The sequence below is a fragment of the Strongylocentrotus purpuratus genome, unplaced genomic scaffold (assembly GCF_000002235.5).
Source record: "Strongylocentrotus purpuratus isolate Spur 01 unplaced genomic scaffold, Spur_5.0 spur5_scaffold_8, whole genome shotgun sequence".
Lineage (NCBI taxonomy): Eukaryota > Metazoa > Echinodermata > Echinoidea > Camarodonta > Strongylocentrotidae > Strongylocentrotus > Strongylocentrotus purpuratus.
This window is the reverse complement of record NW_022145614.1, coordinates 18,802,024-18,822,778: the sequence shown is the minus strand read 5'-3', so window position 1 is coordinate 18,822,778 and position 20,755 is coordinate 18,802,024. Positions and strand designations below refer to the sequence as shown.

The window sequence follows — 20,755 nt, the reverse complement described above, 5'->3', positions numbered from 1 at the left end:
TAATTAATCTCTAACTCACGTAACAACGCAATCAATCGACTAATCAACCAATCAACCATCTGCATTCATTTCAAGCTCATGTTGTTCGTGCTCTTATCCCATCAATTCGTTCATTTATTTATGTTTTTTGCACAAATTATTGGCGTCATTTGTCATGGATAGATTTTAATCTAGTTACGTTGAACTTCGATTTACCAACGCCCACATTATCTCATGCACATTATACTCCTCATGTCAAACACAACACAATTTGCATCTCCTATACTTTGCTATCAACATGACACAAGAATACGACAATGAGTCCAGCAATATTTCTTTGCATACATAAGAAAAATAGATTTATTATTATTTCATTACAACAAGATCAGTTCTGGACAGAAATATGGAAGCCAACGAAAAAAGGCGGAATGGGCTCACGTTTAAAAAAAAAACATTTTGGAAAACGAACAAAATGTTAGGTACTTTTGCAAATTGCAATTGAACAAGAATGGACATTCGTCGTCAAAACTCAAGGGAAAATCTTTAAGAATCAAGATTTTCATACAAAAATAAAGAAGATTTGAGACGATAATATATCGATCCACAATCAAAGTACATGTATAAATATACTATGACAGTTCCTTGAACTTCAGCGAGTGGCAAAAGATCTTTTCAATCTTTCTGAGAAAAGGAAAGAAAGAAACATACAACACTAAATCAGAACAATGTATTGTCAAATAACTCATTTGCATATCGACGGATCCAAGAGAGAGAGAAAAAAAGGAATAAATCTGAAATATATAAGGCACCATGAATTTTTGTTTTTCCATCTTTGCTCTCCGATTGAATCAGTATGGCTGAATTCATTCAAAGCAAAGAACCGCTTACAGTACACTGTGGTGCATGCCTGGTAAGCATCCTTCTTCATATACAATTAAAACAATAAAAGATCAAACGTGACATCATACTCATGGAAGACTAGTTTTCTTCATTTCTTTTATCACAACAATAAATTAACAACGCTCCTATATTCGAATGAGGATAAGCAAGATCATCAAGGCATATTGTAATACAACAATTCTGAAAGATTTCGGGGACTGCAGCATTGTGATAAATCACGATCAATACAGTGTAAAAACGTTCACCTTTTATTGTCGATTAAAATCTAAATTGTCTAAAATTAGATATAGTTAAGTTTAGTAGACAGATGACCTGAAAATCATTCAAGCTGTCCCGTCGCTTCTAGCGCTTCATTTAACTCCTGATTTACTGGGTTTTTGTACGCTTCAATTAATTTGGGTCATCTATTTCATGCAAGAGAGATTGAGTATAATAAACTCTTGAACTTCGAGTATCTGTGTTTATTAAATACTATTGTGTTACAAAGTTAAACATCATTGAGCAATTTCCGACACAATTAGGCCTAGATACGATTAACAATAAAAGCATGGATTTACGATTAATACAAATCGGGGTGCATTTCCGAGAGAATTCAATACAAAGTAACAAGGTATTGTCAGCTTATTTTACGGGTGATTTACCCATTTTATGGTATTTCTTCCATAAAGTATCAAGCAAACGTCAAACTAGTTTCATTCATGCCGGAGCATTCATTCCTGTCACGACAAGCGACGAATATAAACAGAAACCCCCACAAAACTTGTTTGACTTGTGTGAAATAAAATGTTCTTTTTGCAATTATCACTCCTAATACTCTAAGTCACGTGTTCCTAATATCACATGATTATCCAATTAACCGTGAAGTTTTGTACAATATGTAGCTGACCACAAAACCCGGTAAAAAAAAGGATATAGAAGTCGAGGTACGAAGCAAAAAGTAGAAGAACAAAAGAAGAAAAAAAAAACACGTGACCCCTGCCGAGGTGGGAATTTACACTACCAGGGGAGGTCGTAGTAAAATTTGCATTTCATTTTTTTCAATAACGAAAAGGTAACAAATACCGTTAAAATGTTATCAAAAAAATATATAAGATTACATTCCCTCCACAAATGTTCAAAGGAACCCAGTGGAACCATTGAACACTTCACCAAGACTTCTCAACATAATATTCATAGTTGTCATATCCACATTCTACAGAAACAGATACAAACAACCGATGAACGATTAAGACGCCTGGCTATTGGGGTTTCAGAGGTGCGATGAAAACAGGAGTACAAGTTATCAAAATATAACGATATACGGTCATATAACTTGAGGTTGGCAGTAGTAACTAAGGTCAAATACTGACCGCCGACAAAAGAAATGAGATGATTTGAACGAATGTCTAAATTTGACGTTCTCGAGGTATAAGTGAGCCTAACTCTTGGAGGAAAACATTATCCCATGAACTAAACAATGCCATTCTCCCACCCGAACGACCGAGAACAGTTGGTTCGCATTTCAGCGACACCGACGCCCTAATCTAATTTGTCAGAAGTTGGAGCGATTTGACCTTTATCAGCGGGTCACGCGGAGCTGCTGGCCAATCAGAGCAGCGCTTAGTCGTCGGTCGTTACAGCCAAGCAACAAGATGGGTGATAGACCTTGGGAACCGCCATCCATAGACGGTGGAGAGAATTATCCAAGGTGGGAGGGGAGGGGGGGGGGGGGGGGGGGGGTGTTTGAAGGCGGAGAAGCCCCTAGACGACCATGAACAGTCATAAAATAGAGTCATAACTGCTCGGAAGGAAATCCCGTTAGAAAATCATGATTGCATATGATTACTACGAAACAATATCTGGTATGGACTTTTCTTTCTTCTCTCGAGTCAATTTATAAACATACCGCGATATTAAGAAAGAGTTTGGAACTCCCCTGCTCTTATCTATGAACATGTAAACAAATTTAGTGTAGCTGCCCACATCGAAACATTTTCATTGTGCCACTGTTGTGCTCTCCCAATTTAGGTCAATAATTATGTGATAGCGGTAATCATCTAATGTTGAACCATGAAGCGCAAAATGAGAGTTACACAAACTGATGTATGTGTACAGAATGACAGGTCCATTACAACGATGATAACTTTTGATTTCATGGAGTGATAACTGAAATAGTAACCTTTTCCAATAAAAAAACAAAACAGCCATTTTTTTTTAAAGAAACATGAATAACCCGAAGAAAAAAAAGGGCTTGAAGCTTGAAATTGGAACGCATGCACTTGGCTCGATAAGTTAACTCGGCACATTTTTGTTATCGTTTATAATTCGTAAAAGCTCGCGCACTAACTGATTACGTATTCCTGTATCTTTATTGACAACCTGGGTTAACCACTGGGCAATCTCCCGTAGGATTGCACACCGTGAATAATGTGTTTTCCTCGTGAGAATTAAAGAAACGTCTGAACTCGGAAGCAATAAGGAAGTTCAGAGGGACGCACTAATCCGTGTCCTACTCTCGATTCCATTGCGCCGAGCAAAAAAAAAGGAGAAATTCGATAAGATTGATGGCTCCTGTTTGATAACAATACCAACTAGCAATGGATTTAGATCATTTTGGTTCACTTTTAGAGATCATGCTCAGTTCAAATGTGTTTCTTTTTATATATAGTACTGATAAATCATTAAAAAAAAGACCTTTTCCATATATCTCTCGAGTGACGTCATACCGATAAATAGCGGCCTAGCTTTGGCACGCCTCTATCGAGATTAACCCATCATCATAATATATAACAATAGTTGGAGTGACTAAAATAGGTTTACAAAAACAGACTGTAACCTTTCTCTCACTGCAGAATAAAAACTTTGAAACTGTACAATTCCACTTCAGGAATAGCCATAAATTTCTTTCATATATCTTTACAAAATCTTTCATAATGCATAACTCGATTCCACTAAACGTAAACTTGACTAACCTACAAAAAAATAGAAAACTATATATAATTTGTTTGTCTGTAATCTAGTCAGTTAAGCAACAACACAAAATCAAGACCTAACATCTACTTGCTACTCTGGAATAAGCTCGAAAGTAAAAATATCAACAATGAAATCAACATTTAGATATACACAAATCCGAAACATTTTCAAATTCTTCAACAAATGCGTGCATGAGAGCAAAAGCAAATCTTTTCAACAAGACAAAATGACCACCATCTTCCGAATTCAATGTATGTTTCTCCAAACTTTTAAAGATCTTTTTCATCGCAAGTCGCAACGGTACCCCAAAAACGTTTCGGTTGATTAATGAGTATAACATTTCGATGGGTAGTCTCGCGCACATCCCAAAATGTTTCAAAGAGAATGTAGTCGTAAAATCGTTAATAATACCAAGGAGTTATCACACTAGATTTTGCTTTCAGTGTGTATTCACATACGCTTACATTAGAACCCTCCTAGCGTCAGTGTCAGTACTCAACTTTAGTCGTTTTGACTCTTTGACCCCAGGTAATATCCCTAAGTTCTATACACACAAAAGCAAGAAAACATCACATATTTGCATAGATTAAGTTTGCCCTCTTTAGAAGTTAGTACATGTCACTGGTTACATGAACATACCCAAGTTATTTGAGGCTATTTGTTTATCCGAGTTTAGTATAGTTTTAGATCAGTAATATGAAAAGGAATGTAATTTGTAATCACCAACACAAGTTGGACGAATGAAGCATCTGAAAATTACATTTACATTTCACATTATTTTTTGACATTATTTTTTTGTCTAGAACTAGTCTAGACCTTCGTTCTCAATGAAATTGTGTATACAAATATCATGATAGAAATCATAGCTATTACGATTTTACTTTTAAATAAAAATTTCACATTTTGTAATCGTCTACACGAGATGAAGGAAACTTTCAATCAATATTCAGTTGAATTTTTTAAATAAAAAATAAATACAGAATGATTAACGCGTTAGTTTTTCATTCATTACCAAACTATCAATATCAAGATAATACTTGTTCAACATTTAGGGATTCTCAGTCAGGATTACGTCTGTAATCGTATGATTTTACCTCTGCCATTATTTTTAATGCTTTAGTTCAGGGGTAAACTTACAGGATAATCGAATCCCGATTCTGTACTTTGCACCCGTCCTTCGCGGCAGAGGGATGAGCGAGTGTTATCCGGATATTTCTGGCATACACCAAGGTTTTGTTTGTATTTCGACAATCGAACTTTGTTGATCCAGCTATGACTGACCTTATACGTAGACTGAACTCCCTATATACAAAGATAAAACAAAGGCACGGTGCATAGATAGATAGAGTATGGAAATACTCTAGCAACCAAGTAGGAAAAGCATATTCACATAGTCATAGCGGGAACCATCATAATTGTCTTGTCAAAATACAAACAATAACCCGACACTTTTAAATCTTCACAGTACCTGTCTCTTCGAATAAAAAACTTGAAATCAGAGTGAAAAGTTTGATTTAACTAGACCATTACACACCTTAAATACGACACCCCGAAAAATATAGGTGAATGGTTAGTATCGGGAGTTTTCAGGACAGTCATTCGCAAGGTACACATACCCTTCTTGAGTACAACATGTCTTGAAAAGTGATAACATCCCCGCACGAAGCTTACTTCATGTGTGAAACAGATTGGTTCAATATTGGAGTCGCGTGGATTACACTTTGATATTGAAAAATCCCCCTCTCTGAGCCTTCTGACAAAACACGAAGGGCTCTTCTAGCCTCAGAACACCAAACATGGAAAGGTGATTTAGGAGGAATGTAGTTTTTTCCCCAATTTTTGTTCACCTCCTCTCCTTGTATAACTGGAAGAGTAGTGGTTAGGGTAGATGTATAACAGGTGTCGAGGAAGTTACAAGCACTCGATTCGGGAATGTATCTGGCTCAACTTCAGGCACGTACAGTGGAATGCTTGCATGAGAACATGGATAATTGGATTTCTTTGAATAATTTTACATAAACAACCTGTAATAAAGAAAATTAACGTTCGCACGATTGAATAACCTCAACACTTGTAACTCGTCGTGACTGCCTTCAAATTTTCGAATTGCGTCATCTCCTACCTATTCTAACATGTTTACGATTTTCAAAACTATAAAAAGAATAACATTTTGTGACAAGCATGACAAATTATTCTAATGACATTAACATTTTATACTTCTAATTTCTTCAAGATAACTTGGTTTCAATTAAATCATTTTTCTCATGTTTCTCCAGTATTTGTTCAAGTTTTCTGTTTCTTTTAGTTTTTACTGGAAATTCTGAGTTGGCATTACAGACAAACATGGCAATTTGAAATTGGTCACAGATAGAACTCGGCAGAGTCAGGACTCTCCGGGACCACTGCTCCCTGCATGCTCACTCGGAAGTTCTCTAGCTGTCTGCGGTAGTGGTCACGCTCCTGGGAGGCGATGGAAAGCTGGCTTTTCAATCTCGACAGCTCCGTCCTCAGATATAGCTGCTCATTCTCCAGGTCGAGTCGCTGCTTGAGACGCTTCGTCCGACAGCTCTGCGCGTAGCCACGGTTCTTCAGCGTGCGTCGCTTCTGTTTCAACCGCACGACGTCGTCTTTTCGGTAGCCTCGAAGTCGTCGATTGAGTTCCCTCACGCTGAGGTGGACGAGCTCCTCGTCGGTGAATATATTGAAAATGTCCTCCTTAGGTATATCCAGCATGTCTGCATCCCCTCCAATGCTACTTCCACTCGTACTGTCGCGATCACTATTGTCGTCCTCGTCATCGCTATCTTCGTCTTCGTCGTCGTCGCTTTCGTTGATAGAGCCCATTCGCATTTTAATCGGCTCTCTTTTCGGCAGCACAGTCTTTTCCTTCCTGTTTCGTGTTTTAGGTTTGTTATTGTCCGTGGGCACCCAGTGTATTTCGAGTGGCTTGAGTTCTACTGGACTGGGTGGCACACTGTTGGTGAGGCAAGGCGAGATGGGCATGACAGTACCAGGCATGCAGCTGGACATGTTGATTGTGTTGGCGGTCGCTGCTAACGCGCTCGGGCAAGGTGGCTGGACTAGTTCGACCATAGGAGCCATGGTGTTCGTGTAGTTATCGGGCGAGCACAGCCCCGATGAGGGTAATTTAGTGTTCCAGTCATCACTGCTCGTACTGCTTATACTACTGCTGCTGCTCATGCTACGCGGGCCATGGCCCTGGCTGTGTTGAATGATGAACTCCTGTTCAGCCGGTCCCAACTCGGGGTACGTCGAACACCGCTGAAGCTGCCCCTGAGCCTGGGCGAGCGTGAATACCTCACACATGGTCTGATCACCGTCGCAATCCATATCGGGTTCACGTTTCAGCGCTGCCCCAAGCTGCCAGAGGCTCAAGTCAAAGTTTCTGATATATTCCATAGCTAAAGCATCGACATCATTGAAGGTACCGCAACCGTCGGCGGACTCCGCCATTGCGCTCCGATGGGCAGCCAAAATCAGTCCTTCACAGCTATTAAAAAAAAAAATCACTGTCAAACTATACAAACGACGTCAGAAGACTTCACGAAATGTCTGCACAATAAAAACTCACAGTAACAATCGGTTCTCAATTCCAAACTTCAAATCTGAGTAAATATTATCGAAAAGGAGGCGTTGAGTGGGTATGTCAACAGAAGACTTGAGATGAATTGTCCAACTTCAATCCATAGATATCTTGTACAGCTTTGGAAGATAAACATCGAGGTACGCCCATCTAGACTGGCTAGAGAGGGAGATGTGATCGGTTTGAAGTCCACAGACAGAAGTACCAAGTTTCACATCGTCCTCTTCAATATCACTGTCAAAGTAAACTTGAAGTATGTATCTACAAGTGTCCTCCCGTGGTTTGAGCCAGTGTCCAGTCCAATCAATTCGCGAAGCTGGAATGAAGTTGTAGATTGTCAACACCCCTCCTCACTCTCTTCAGGTCCACTCCCACCCCAGATGGTGGCTGTATGTGTTATGAGGTACTACACTGATACCAGGTCTCAGAGCTGTAGTGGAGAGAGGGAACAGCACGCACAGCTCACATGAGGTCCAACCACTTTTTTTAGTGTTGTGTTACCGAAGAGCGACTGATGAAAATCCCCTGAGGCTTAGCGTGGTTTTAACGGCCCGTGTGTAACGGATCACTGCCATAGCAAACCCTCCCGCCTACTGGCTTGCCTTCCAGTGCAATTTGGGAGGAAGAGTCGCGCAAGTCTTACACCACATACACACACACAAACCGTAACAGGTACTTTACAACACACAGCTGGTCAAAGTCGCAGGTGGTGGGATAAGCCCCGCCCCTTTTGCTCAACCTATCACCCGTTTCCTCGAAGTAGACTTTCGACCAATCAGAAGCTCTGTTCGACCCAGCATTCTAAATGTTGTATACGGAGGCGTCGTAAAGAAGAGCTTAGTAATATTGGAGGCTCTGCTTGTGGAGATTATTCATTTGGCTACACTTTTAGGTCGCAGAATCTTTTCTCTATTTTTCACTCCCTGCGTGTCAGTTTATGCGCCAATGAGTAACCGGGGCAAAAAACAACAACATGCTTACAAAATTAAAGCGTTTTAAATAAAGGGTCAATGAAATGTTTATTCATGATCACGGACATTATACAAATGCGTATATACGTCGACATTTTGAATGATAACATCTTTGTCTGGTCTTAGAAGGGATTCATATGAAACCAAACGAAAATGACAAAAATTGTCCTAACCGTGTCAATTAAAGTGTACTGGAAAGGTGGAGGACTTCTTGTCTCCCTGCCTATACTTTTCCTGGCAGACGGTATCGCACACCATCACTACCAAGATTATTCACTTTTCAATATTTGATTTTTCGTACGAAAAGTGTTTGTGCGCGCGCGCGCGCGTGCGTGTGTGCGTGTGCGTGTGTGTGGTGAGAGAGAGAGAGAGAGAGACGTGTGGTAGGTGAACGTGTATCAATAATGAAAGGCAAGTGTAGTGCATTGAAATTGATTACTACCTACTTCATGAGACTTTTTAGAGCAAACACGGCTACACACTAATGTATGCGTATTTTCGTCCTATCCAAGTCATTTATTCTTACCAAGATAAACATGCCAACCGCAAATGAGCTGCAAACCACAGCAGCCAGTGGTCACTCCGTCTGTGATCCCGAACTGACGGGAGATCGCGGCATGACAGCTCCGCTCGCTGTAAATCACACAGCGCCCAATGGTGATTGGGACATGGTTGGGAAACGGTAATGGATTGACGTAGGTGGCGCTCTGTCACATATCTTTCCTTGCGATTCAACCCCATCTCTCCCCAGTAGTTTTATTGTGTCTAATTTAAAAGTTGGTTGTCAGTAATCAAGGGACACGGTCTTTCCCCAACGAAGGGAAAAGTGCAAGTTTTAAAAATAGTGAAAATAAAACATCGTCAAGATAATGATGATCTACACTATCATTTCAAGATATGGGAGACATCACAAAAATTAGGCATGATCATTTGAAGAGAAACTTGTGTAGATGTACACAGGTGGTAGATTGATTTAATTGCTAATAAAAAGTTTTTGTACACCATCTTCGCACAAAAGTATGCACATGAAGAGAAATCTCACCAAGCATATTCCCTTGACTTGACCCCCTGCCTCAAATGCGTACTGTATTTGACTTGTTTTGACGTAATTCCCCGTGTACATGTATTATGGTTACTGCAGGTCACAAAACATTTTCCAGATTCCTCCAGAACTTTCATTGTAAACATTGATACATGAGCGCCCTTTCCTAAAGCTGGCGATGGCGGGGAATTTCTATTACGAGATCGTAACGATTACATAAGGCTGGATGCAGAGACAGAGATAAGAGCCCTGTATTACCAAAGGCAAAGGTCAGAAGTTCAGTGGGGCCAGCGAGAGTTCATACTGTAGCCTGTGCATCGTATCAGAAGTAGTAGTACATAACTCTGGTAGTAGTAGTAGTAGAAGTAGTAGTAGTAGTAGTAGTAGTAGTAGTAGTAGTAGTAGTAGTAGCAGTATAGGAGTAGTATATATTATATGTGGATGTTTTGTATGTGCTTTATAGCGTTAAAAAATAAAATCTGTTATCATTTTTTCATTCAGAGTATCTTTATATATCGTATATTAACTCCAAACATGTCCATGGTATAGGCCTGTATCTGTACAGGTCAACCCGCAAACACAGACCTTCATATCATAGCCACAAAAACACCATTCAAACAATTGATATAACAGTTAATCAGGCAACCAATCAATCACCTGAAAATTAATAATGCATTTTATTTAAAAAAAACTATTCCTTGACTGCATTCATTCAGTCAGTCAGTCAAGTCAGTCACTCAATCAATCAATTAACCAATCAATCAAATCATTAATCTGCTCATTGATTTCAATATTATATTCATGAGCCAAATAGGTCTACAACAAAAAAAAACTCTGAAATACTGGTATGTTCCGAAAATCAATTGTATAGAATATTTATGAACACTGGGTTTCCCCAAACAAGAAAATGACAATCGATAAAATGGTCTAATTTCAAATCATGAAAAATGAATTCATAATCTCTTTATGTTCATTATTGTCTATACATCCAATCGAGGTACAGTGATATCAAAATACAAACCACCGTTGGTGAACTTCTCTGATTTTGACAAAATAAATTTAAATATACATTCTTGGTCAGAAAAGACAGTTCTCCAAGTGCCTCCCATAAACTAATCCAACCTAAAAAGTTGATATGTAAAATTTAGAGAGCTTTTTCTTTAATTAACAAAATAAACTCATTTGGAATGTTAAAATGAATAATACTCTTTGAATTGAAGATAAATTTGAGTTCTGGTCATGCGATTGCATTGTGAAAGAAAAGGTGTGGAATGGATCAGAAAAAGTTGATCATGTAGCATGTAGGTATTGGTGTGTACTCCAAGGTTCTGGAGTCATCAAAATCATAATAATTTTGGCCCAGTCTTGGTAAAGTAACAAGCACTGTACACTGAAAGATGTATATGGGACTACACAAATAGTGTCGGGCATACTTACCTTGATTTCCTTAATATCATTCTATGCTCATTACTCAGCCAGTATACATTTTCTACCAAAATTGTTTGGCAAATGACATTTATTTGTAATCTTGAACAGTCAGTGTAAGTTTCGTTTGATTCTGTGAGAATTCATTGTCTATTTTTACCAGAACTCAAGTTTATCTTTAATATCCAAATATTGCTCACTGATGCAAACTGCATCGATGTTCGATTTCCAAAAGCTACAGCGTGGACCTACGGTATCTTAGTTTATAGGTCCATGGTTACAGAAACAGGATTGTGAGTTTTCTCCCCTTCAAATACTCATTGTATATTGAAATATGTGCAAACCAGTTACATCTGAATGTAATTTCACAGGCACCAAAATAAGATTATGAACATATTTATTTTAATTGTATTTTGCCTCTTTAGGATCATGTCAAAAATACAAATAATGTAATCAAATAAATGGAAATAAATACACAATGATAAACCAAACACATGCAAATAAATATGCAGGCAACATATCAAGCCTTCAAAACTGTTCTACAGACTTCAAGAAAGCACTTTACTTCTGCTGAATTCTACCAGATATGTCTCATACACCTACTGGCAGCTCTCCAAATCATCCATTCACAAGGAGTTTCGCCCATTTCTCGTGGAACCCACATTGCCCAGACAAGTTGTTAGATCCCGCATTAACTTACTAGGACTTAACAGTATAATCCTTTTTTTTTTTTACCATCCATTTCCGATGGCCACACTGCCCCTATAAATCATATATCAAATCTTATTGTGAGCTAGATGGATCCTTATTTATTACAACTCCATCATGCACAAGACAGTGTGCTGACTGACAAACTTCACAGAGTTGAACAGCAGTACAAGTTTAGAGACGATGTTTCTTTAAAGGCATATCTTTTAAAGGTAAAGACCAGTATTGGAAACGCCCCAATTTAAAAAAATGTAATAGAAGCTCTCATTACCAATCATGTGAAAGAATATGTTTTGACTAATACATGATGTTCAAAAATTTGCCGGGAAACCGCCTACTAATTCATATATTTGGTAAATTTGTTTCTCTCATGGTCTGTGAGAGATATAGGGTAGTCCCATATACATCTTTCTGTGTATAGTGCTTGTAACTTTACGAAGAATGGGCCAAATTTCTTATCATTTTGATGATTCCAGAACCTTGCAGATGCTAGATGCTAGATGATCAACCTTTTCTGATCGATTCCACAACGTTTCTTTCACAATGCAATCGCATGACCATTACTGGTCTTTACCTTTAACAATTTTAAATCTGAGATACACGGCCCTACGTGTTATCAGTGTCTGTGATATGGTGTAATATTGAAGCCCTAAAACAATCGTGCTTCAAAATGATCAAGAAGTGCCTAAAAAGTAAAAAAATCTGTGAGTGCCCGGTTTTACCATACTCGTTTTTCCCAATAGACTGTAGTGTTATGAAAACCGTTTGGCAAACGCAAACTTGGTTTCGATTTCCAATCATAAATATCTTGATAATCAGACAGGCGATCGGCTTGTAAAAGTCATGGGGTTCCTGACTGACCTAAAGGTTTATAATTATGATTGCAGCATTAGCTAAATCCAGGATTTTCTTTCAGAATCTGAGACAAAGTTACCGGATCCCTTTAATAGATATTGACTTCTAAACTGTTTGAATTGTTAATCAATATATTTAAATGTTAGTATTTAACAGTATACTGTTATCGCTTGGGGTATGTTTCTAGTTGGGCCTACACAAATAGTTCTATACTGTCTTATATTGTTTCAAAAAACAATGGAAGAGATTGATATATAACCATCAAATTGTCTGATTTTTTACTGTAGACATTTATCCAAGTGGTGCCAATCAAAGCACACGATAATAAATGAGCACTGCTAATACCTTCAAAAAATTAACGGGCGAGAAAAAGTTTTTGACCCAGACAAATGCCTGTCGCCCGATTCATTCTTGTGAACTTCTGACAACTTGAGCCGACCAAATGCACGATCAAAGCCAATGACAGGCATGAGAAAGCTATTTTTTGAAAGGGGCAGGGAGAAAGAGAGAAAAATAAAACTGTTTTTGACCCAGATAAAAACGCCAGGTCGGGTCGAATCCAGGGGTTTCCCAACAGGGGACTAGTACCAGGGGTCATTAGTGACAGCAAACAGAAATCATTCTCTGGCTAGCAAGCAAGGTCTGAGCAGATGCTCAACCAAAGTTAGGCCCATAAATACATGCACCTGCCCCTATGTTAAGTACCTCTCTTTCAACTTTCAAGAGTTTTCATAAAGCAGGACCAAGACTTTAAAATGCCATGATGGATTGAGATGTAAGCCGTTTTAATATATTAGACCACTCGTGGATTGATATTAATTCTTTCCGGCTACTTGTTGTTGATTTGGTACCGGTAGTCTCATGGATGTAGCAATATGGTATGATTTTTTTTCTCTCATCATGAATGGTCATGGGCCTATCACTCACATACCGTTCCCTCATGTCACCATGGGTAGAATGCATAACCCTTCTCATGTCTTCTAGATTCCCACGTGATATTTTCTGATTGTTAGTTTCTCTCCAGAAAATTTTCTCAGAGGTTTCAAGAAAAGAACATTATTTGACATCCAGTTCTGAGATTTAACTGTTGTTTTATGATACATCTTGTTTTATCATGTAAAACCTCATCTCTAAACATGAAATGTGCATCAATCCTTTTATCTTATTTCAGGTCTATCTTATTGAGCTAAGTAGGCCTGTTTTGTGATACGTAATGTGAATGTTTATTATAACACAACATTGCTCCTATATGAAGGTGAATAAGAAGACACATATGAAGGAAAAGCCCTAATTTTCTAAAATTTAAGAAAATACACTTCCTGCAGAAAATGTACATTTTCTCTCAATTAAAGACAGCCTACTTGACAGTGGAAACATCAGTACCAAATTCGTGACATTAATGCTTACTTAAACATCTTTCAAATCGTATTGCAAAGGCAACTGAGAATGACAGTGAAATCTACATTATGGATCATCTGTCCATTTCGTAACAGTGCTCTCAGACAATTTGCCCTAGTCCAGCCCAAAGACACGAAAAGATATGAAAGTATGCTGAACAGAAGATTAACCCAATGGCTTCACAATAAATAAGATAGAGAGGCATAAAAAAGACATCTGCTAGGGCAATGCATGAATTTTGATTTTCAGAACTATCCTTTTCGCATCAGAATGTAATTCAATTTTCACCCACACTCACAAGATGACAAATCAAGAAATGGTGGAGTTGGTGATGAAGAAAGCAAGCTTAATTTCTTTCCCATCCTCTGCGTATTCTTGAGTCACGTTCCTCTTCCCTCCACGTTGTCGTCGTTGTTGTCGGAGGGGGCGAGATTGGAGCGGAATGTCTGGTAATGAACTTAAGAAAGCGACCTGTAAGAGGGACTCGATCCTGTGTGACAGGGCTTTGCTTTAAATCTTCTTTCAGATTTGATAACTAACATCAACACGTATACATGTATGATGATAAGAATGTCAATAAGAATATCAAGATAATGAGAGGTATCATGTTCTCAAGATGTGTGATGGCCACCAGGGTGAATTTTGTTCCATTTTTAGCAATTTCTACTTTACTGGTATTCTCTTGTTCCAAGACTTACACAAGATCATAGGATAAGGAATCTTTGAAAGAAATGAATTTTTGCTCCATTTTAAATTTGAATGGGATTTCAAAGGGCAAACTAGGAAGATGATATTACACTGAGATTGTTTTCTCCATTACTCTAAATTTGATACATCACAATAAGGTTATAATCATGAAACTCTTTTCATTTTGGCAGAATGAGGGTCCATTAAAATGATTTGACCTCAATTGAACTTGCTTCCTTCATTTTTTTTTAAAATGCAGCCCTAGGTTGAAAAATGGCATCCCATCTGGAAGAAAGACTACATGTTCTAGAAGTTAGATCCTTCTTCTCAATCTGACAAGGTTTCCTGTATCAAAACTAAATCTCTAACCTTCCAAAAAGCAGATTAATTTTCTGAAAAAGTATATTAAATGAAAAAAAACTAAATTTGAGGTCTTTCAAATTTTGCTGCCTTTTTGACCAAAACCCAAGTGAGTCACAAAAAGCCCAGCAGTGGCATTGGCATCCAGCCCTGATATAATTATATCCCTTATATTTTACTGTTCTTGAAAGAGCCATACAGCTAGGAGTCAACCAATTTACCTCAAGCATGGAGATTTACAGGGCTCAAGAAATTAATGATACTTTCGGGAGGGATACTGTTTATACTGTCTTGTATATCAATTCCTACACCCCAGTATACAGTACTCCATAGGCGCGTCCTCATCATCTCGAGATTGCCAAATAGCCCGCTATTTCTGATTTGGGAAATAATCCTGAAGTTAAAAATCGTGTCTTCATTAACTCGAGATTCGTCCTCAGCGTTAGCTGGATATTTTGCCAAATAGTGGGATATTTTGCAAACTATCCCAAGATATCTTGGGATGACAATCCCGACCAAATATCCCGCTGATTGCTACTTCAGTCTGATGAAGACGCAAATTAGCTGGATAGTTTGCGATCGGGATAGTTCAAATAGCTGGATATTTGGCAATCTCAAGATAGTGAAGACAAGCCTCGTCTATCTTGGTATCAAGACTGTGTGTCCATCCAGTGCTTCATCAAGGTCAAAGGCCACTTCCATTCCTGGTTCTAAACCAACACCCTCTCCCGTTTCTCAACTCTCAAGATGCACTCTCTCTTGAGAGGAAGCGGGGGTCGTGAACTCTGCGCGGTCCGGCTAGGGGTGAGCGTCCTGCTCCTCTGTAGAGCATCCCGTTGCCGTGGTTACTGAAGGCTTTAGCAGGGATGAGCTGGAGGAGCTGCTGTCGCTGCTGCACTGGCCTTGGTGCGATGTGGAAGCTCCCATGGATGGAGCGAAGAGGGGGCGAATCTTCAAGGCTGGCCGTCCACCTGTTGGACGCAGAACAGAAAAAACATATGGGGTTGCTGTTCAGATCATTTAACTTTATCGCAATACCAAAGTATCTTGACAAGTATTTATACAACATGTATAAGATGTACTTGAGAAGTTGAGAAGGTACAGTAGGGCATTAATTTTGTGTTTAATTATATTATTAAACACCCTTTGGCTCCAAACTACAACATATAATGTGTTTAAATTTAGATGAAACAAAACTGGTAAGAGATACTTCTTTATAATCTACAACCAAGGCAAATTTATCTCAGATAGTGACAATAAGATATGTTAACAATAAACAATCTCATATTTGCACTTGTTTAACATTTATGACATGCACAAATGGAAAGGATTTAAGTAAGTGATAAAGAGAATTCAAATGAATGGCATAAACTTGACTGAGGAACTGGAAAATTAAACCAAACAGGTTTAAATTCAAGAACCACTAACAAATGTAAAAAAAAAATATAAAGGCTCACATTATAAAGGATATGTTATGAATAAAGAGAACTTTTCATCTCTATATTTATCTTCAAAAAATCCAACTGACAGCAATAGATGAATTTCAGGCAAATAAGAGGAAGTAAATGAAACATATTGAAACACATAAGCTTCGCTTTTTCTAGCCCCATCTACATTACTTACCTTTTTATGTTTTAATGTTGATGTTTGTTAACTGATGTAGATTTTCATTGTTCTTTTATGCTTATGTATCTGTTTTTCATTTGCTCTATGTGTCAAATGTGTACAATGTAATCTGTTACCTTGTATATTTTTCTGATTTTTCTGGTTTTTAATGTGGAAAATAAATGAAATGAAATGAAACGAAATGAAATATATCCAGATCATTTGAAGCCACATCATACAGGTATTAGGCATAAATTGCAGAATGCAGGAATGAGAGAAACAAATGTTTTTGAATCAGAAAGCAAACATTCATCTATGGGTGCATTTGAAGAGTTGATAATGCATTCAGTTATTGAAATAAAACACACAAATAGACAGGACACCAGCAAATAGTCATTTCTACCTATGTGCACCATTGTGCACAATTTTCTGGTTGAATCAATTCATGTGAAACAAGTACATGTACATTGATGTTTCTGTTCAAGTTACATCTTACTTTGTACTAGGCTTAAATTGCTAGAATGAAAGAAGACAAAAAACATCTTTGCCTCGGAAAGCAGAATTTGGAGTTTCAACTCTCAAGATAACTGGGTCTCCAGACTTCCTTATTTTGTAGAGTGATACAGCTTAGGCAGATGGTGTTCTGAATATCAGTGGGAATATAGGCACACTTGACAAATAGCTGTATTTACGAGAAGAGGATGGAATTGTTTTCCTTCCATCCAGTGCACTCTGCTGAATGAAGCAAACACTGTAATCTTGAGACTTTTGTTTTTCTCAGAATTATCCATGGAAATTATGGATGGCTTCACATTAACATTTTAGGCCACACGTACAGATGAAGGCAGACATTCAAGTGTAGTTCCTCAATAACAAGGGTTTCGCAGACTTTTCAGAAATCCAAATAGACCAAAATATGCGTTGTCTGTAAGAATAGTATAGTTGTGAATTATTTACTGAAGGTCTAAATAGAAAATAAGAAATTATGATTATCATTATTTATATTATCATACATTCAATTGTCAACTTTCTCTCCCATTTTTTGTGTTTAAAAAAAAAAAAATCATCGATATTTGTTCTTTCTTCAAAGTGCTTTCTCCATTACGGCACTACTCAAAATATATTATGGATAGCATGTTAATGTGTCCTCTACAGAGAAAAGACCCTCCTGAGTTGAACATTTTTAACAGATTGAAATTGTAATCATTTTGTGTGTTGGAACAAATGGGAAAGTTGTCTGCGGCCACAACATCAGAGACATTACGAATGCAGCCAATTTAAAGAGCCCATACCTGTAGTGAACACCACTGTAAAAAAAAAATCATTAACTTTTAATTTTTCGTGCAATTTCGTTCAAACTCTCATTAATCTGCTTCTCTGCTTTTCTGCTTTCTTTATGAATAGATTACTACTAAGTTTGGATTTCCCTCGAGCCATGGAAATACTGCCACATGTGTAGACCTTACATCATAAAAGAAATCTTTTGTTTTCAGGATAGAAAAACCCCAGGTCTCTCCAAAATATAGAGGCTACTTCCAAGAATCAGAAAATGTAAAAAGTAAACCATCTCTTCCATTTATACTTGAGGTTTTGGAAACAAATGACCACATCCCTCTGCATTCGATGGATAAACATATTACATAAGGTATAAACATTTGGTGACAGGAACCATATGACTATGGCTGCGTTCATGCTTAAATTTTGAAGGCAGAATGAGCGATCTGAAACGCTCATCGTAAACGCTCATCGTGATCGCAGTTCCACGATGTAGTGTTCATGCTTACTTCTCTGGCTCCCAAGGCAATTCTACGTGTGTGGCCTTAATTGGTCTTCCAGCTGGATTCGCAAACCTTCACTGTGCATGCTACGTAGACCTACTAGAGGTCAGTGCGTTGACCCCATTTAAACGCGTTTACAAATTGTAAACGCATCTTTTTGTGAGTTTACGATCGGCGATCGTGATCGCCGTTTTTCGGTGATTCTACAAAAGTGAGCTAAGACGCAACCGTGTTTTAAACTAAACGCGTAACAGATGCCTGATTCTGGCCGTCAAAATCAAGCATGAACGCGCCCTTGGATTGAGGAAGAGATAAAATTACATAACCTGTCACTCCTAACTAGGCTCAAAGGTCAGCCACGGGTCAACATAAGTTTAATGACTTTTCACTCTCAGTACAATGAGTGTATAGTGAAGACATGAACAATCTGCTTTGGGGAGGGGGTATATCCATAGACGTAATAGATGGCCATGAATGAATGAAAGATTGGGGCTTATAATAATAAAACCAAATTAACCCTAGTTGTCAACTATTACAGGTAATACAAAGTTTTGGCAAAGTTCGAAAATTGGGTGGATAGTGATTCTTTACAATTTTGATATATTTGGGTACTCATGTGGATGTATTAAGGGCACTAAAAAATTTAGCCCTGAAACACTTCTGCTTTTGAGAAAAATTGAATATAAAAATTTACAGGTGCTCCCGGTAAATTTTGATAAATTTCAAAGAGCGTGTCTGCACTATCTCGAGATTGCCAAATATCCAGTTATTTGAACTATCCCGATCGCAAACTATCCAGCTAATTTGCGTCTTCATTAGACCGAAGTAGCAAATTAGCTGGATAGTTGGTCGGGATAATATCCCGATCCCATTATGCACAACGATTTCCGGTTTTCTGTGTTTACTCGAGGTCAGTGGTTGTACTAGCGCGCTGAGCGGTATAGATCGCATGTGCGAACTGGAAATCGTTGTGCATGATGGGATCGGGATAGTTCAAATAGCTGGATAGTTGGCAATCTCGATATAGTGAAGACGGGCCTCATATGACTTGGATTGAGGAAGAGATAAAATTACATAACCTGTCACTCCTAACTAGGCTCAAAGGTCAGCCACGGGTCAACATAAGTTTAATGACTTTTCACTCTCAGTACAATGATACTCTTTTCACACTTGTTTTGCTTAACCCTGTACTTTGCTTAGCCCCATACTATCCTTAACCCCGGACTATCTTTTTTGGCTTTTCTCACTGCAATTCCTTAGCCCCGTACTAGCCATGGCCATGGAATTCATTAATTCGCTTCACTGCGTAGTCCCGGACTTTTTTTTCGTTTCTGTTCTCATTCAATTGCTTGGCACCGCAATTGCGGAGTTAGCAGGAGTTAGCACCACAATTGCGAGGTTAGCCCTGCTATTTTGCAGGGTTAGTTAACCCCGTACTATAGGTGGGGTTAGCCCACTTTGGTAAATACGAGTCTGAACAGAAAGTGGAATAGGCTTAACCTCGTACTAAAGGTAGGGCTAAGACCCCCCTTTAACCCCACCTATAGTACAGGGTTAAGCAAATTTTTGCCAGTGTGAAAACAAAGTGGAATAAGCTTAACCCCGGACTATAGGTAGGGCTAAAACCCCCCCTTTAACCCCACCTATAGTACGGGGTTAAGCAACATTTTGCCAGTGTGAAAAGAAAGTGGAATAAGCTTAACCCCGGACTATAGGTAGGGCTAAGTCTCCCTTTAACCCCACCTATAGTACGGGGTTAAGCAAAATTTTGCCAGTGTGAAAACAGTATGAGTGTACAGTGAAGACATGAACAATCTGCTTTGGGGAGGGGGTATATCATGGCCATGAATGAATGAATGAATGAAAGATTGGGGCTTATAATAATAAAACCAAACTAACCCTAGTTGTCAACTATTACAGGTAATACAAAGTTTTGGCAAAGTTCGGAAATTGGGTGGATAGTGATTCTTTACAATTTTGATATATTTGGGTACTCATGTGGATGTATTAAGGGCACTAAAAAATTTAGCCCTGAAACACTTATGCTTTAGAGAAAAATTGAATATAAAATTTACCGGTGCTCCCGGTAAATTTTGATAAATTTCAAAGAGCGCCTACGGCCATACAATGGTAGCTGCGACCATGAAAATCACAGAATATGTAGTTCTGATATATAATTTCCAAACGGGAATAGCAAACCGGTCGATTTTAGTCAAGAACATTGTTTTATAGCTTAATTAATATCTTGACCTTGAGAGGGAGCTAAACAACATAAAGAGTTTATTATTGACAATTTCATAACTTTAGACTCGATTTCAACCGCGACAAGGATCCCTGAATAGTAGGTTCACATGCTTCAAATATGTTCATTTGAACCAAATTCATGATCCCATACCAAAACTTTGTATTACCTTTAAAGGTATAGACCAGTTTTCAAAATGCCCCCCCCCCCTCTCAAAAATTGAAATGGAAGCTCTTATTACCAATCATG

General features: G+C 38.3%; 2 protein-coding genes across 2 annotated transcripts in view; both read right to left on the bottom strand.

Annotated features, from left to right (window-relative positions):
* Nucleotides 1–311: 311 nt before the first annotated feature.
* LOC581716 lies at nucleotides 312–8,355 on the bottom strand. The gene has a single exon (XM_003724131.3). It carries the CDS (start codon nucleotides 7,303–7,305, stop codon nucleotides 6,193–6,195), a length of 1,113 nt encoding a protein of 370 aa, XP_003724179.1. The 5' UTR covers nucleotides 7,306–8,355; the 3' UTR covers nucleotides 312–6,192.
* Nucleotides 8,356–13,708: 5,353 nt separating this feature from the next.
* Nucleotides 13,709–20,755, bottom strand: part of LOC580648 (zinc finger CCCH domain-containing protein 3) — a 50,326-nt gene continuing 43,279 nt past the window's right edge. Inside the window, exon 9 of the mRNA XM_030975155.1 lies at nucleotides 13,709–15,852. Within this exon, the coding sequence (XP_030831015.1) occupies nucleotides 15,680–15,852 (173 nt within the window). The 3' untranslated portion in view covers nucleotides 13,709–15,679. The remainder of the gene's footprint in view (nucleotides 15,853–20,755) is intronic.

Excerpts from the sequence above, each read along its gene's own strand:
- LOC581716 (XM_003724131.3), bottom strand. The coding sequence starts at position 7,305 with ATGGCGGAGTCCGCCGACGGTTGCGGTACCTTCAATGATGTCGATGCT.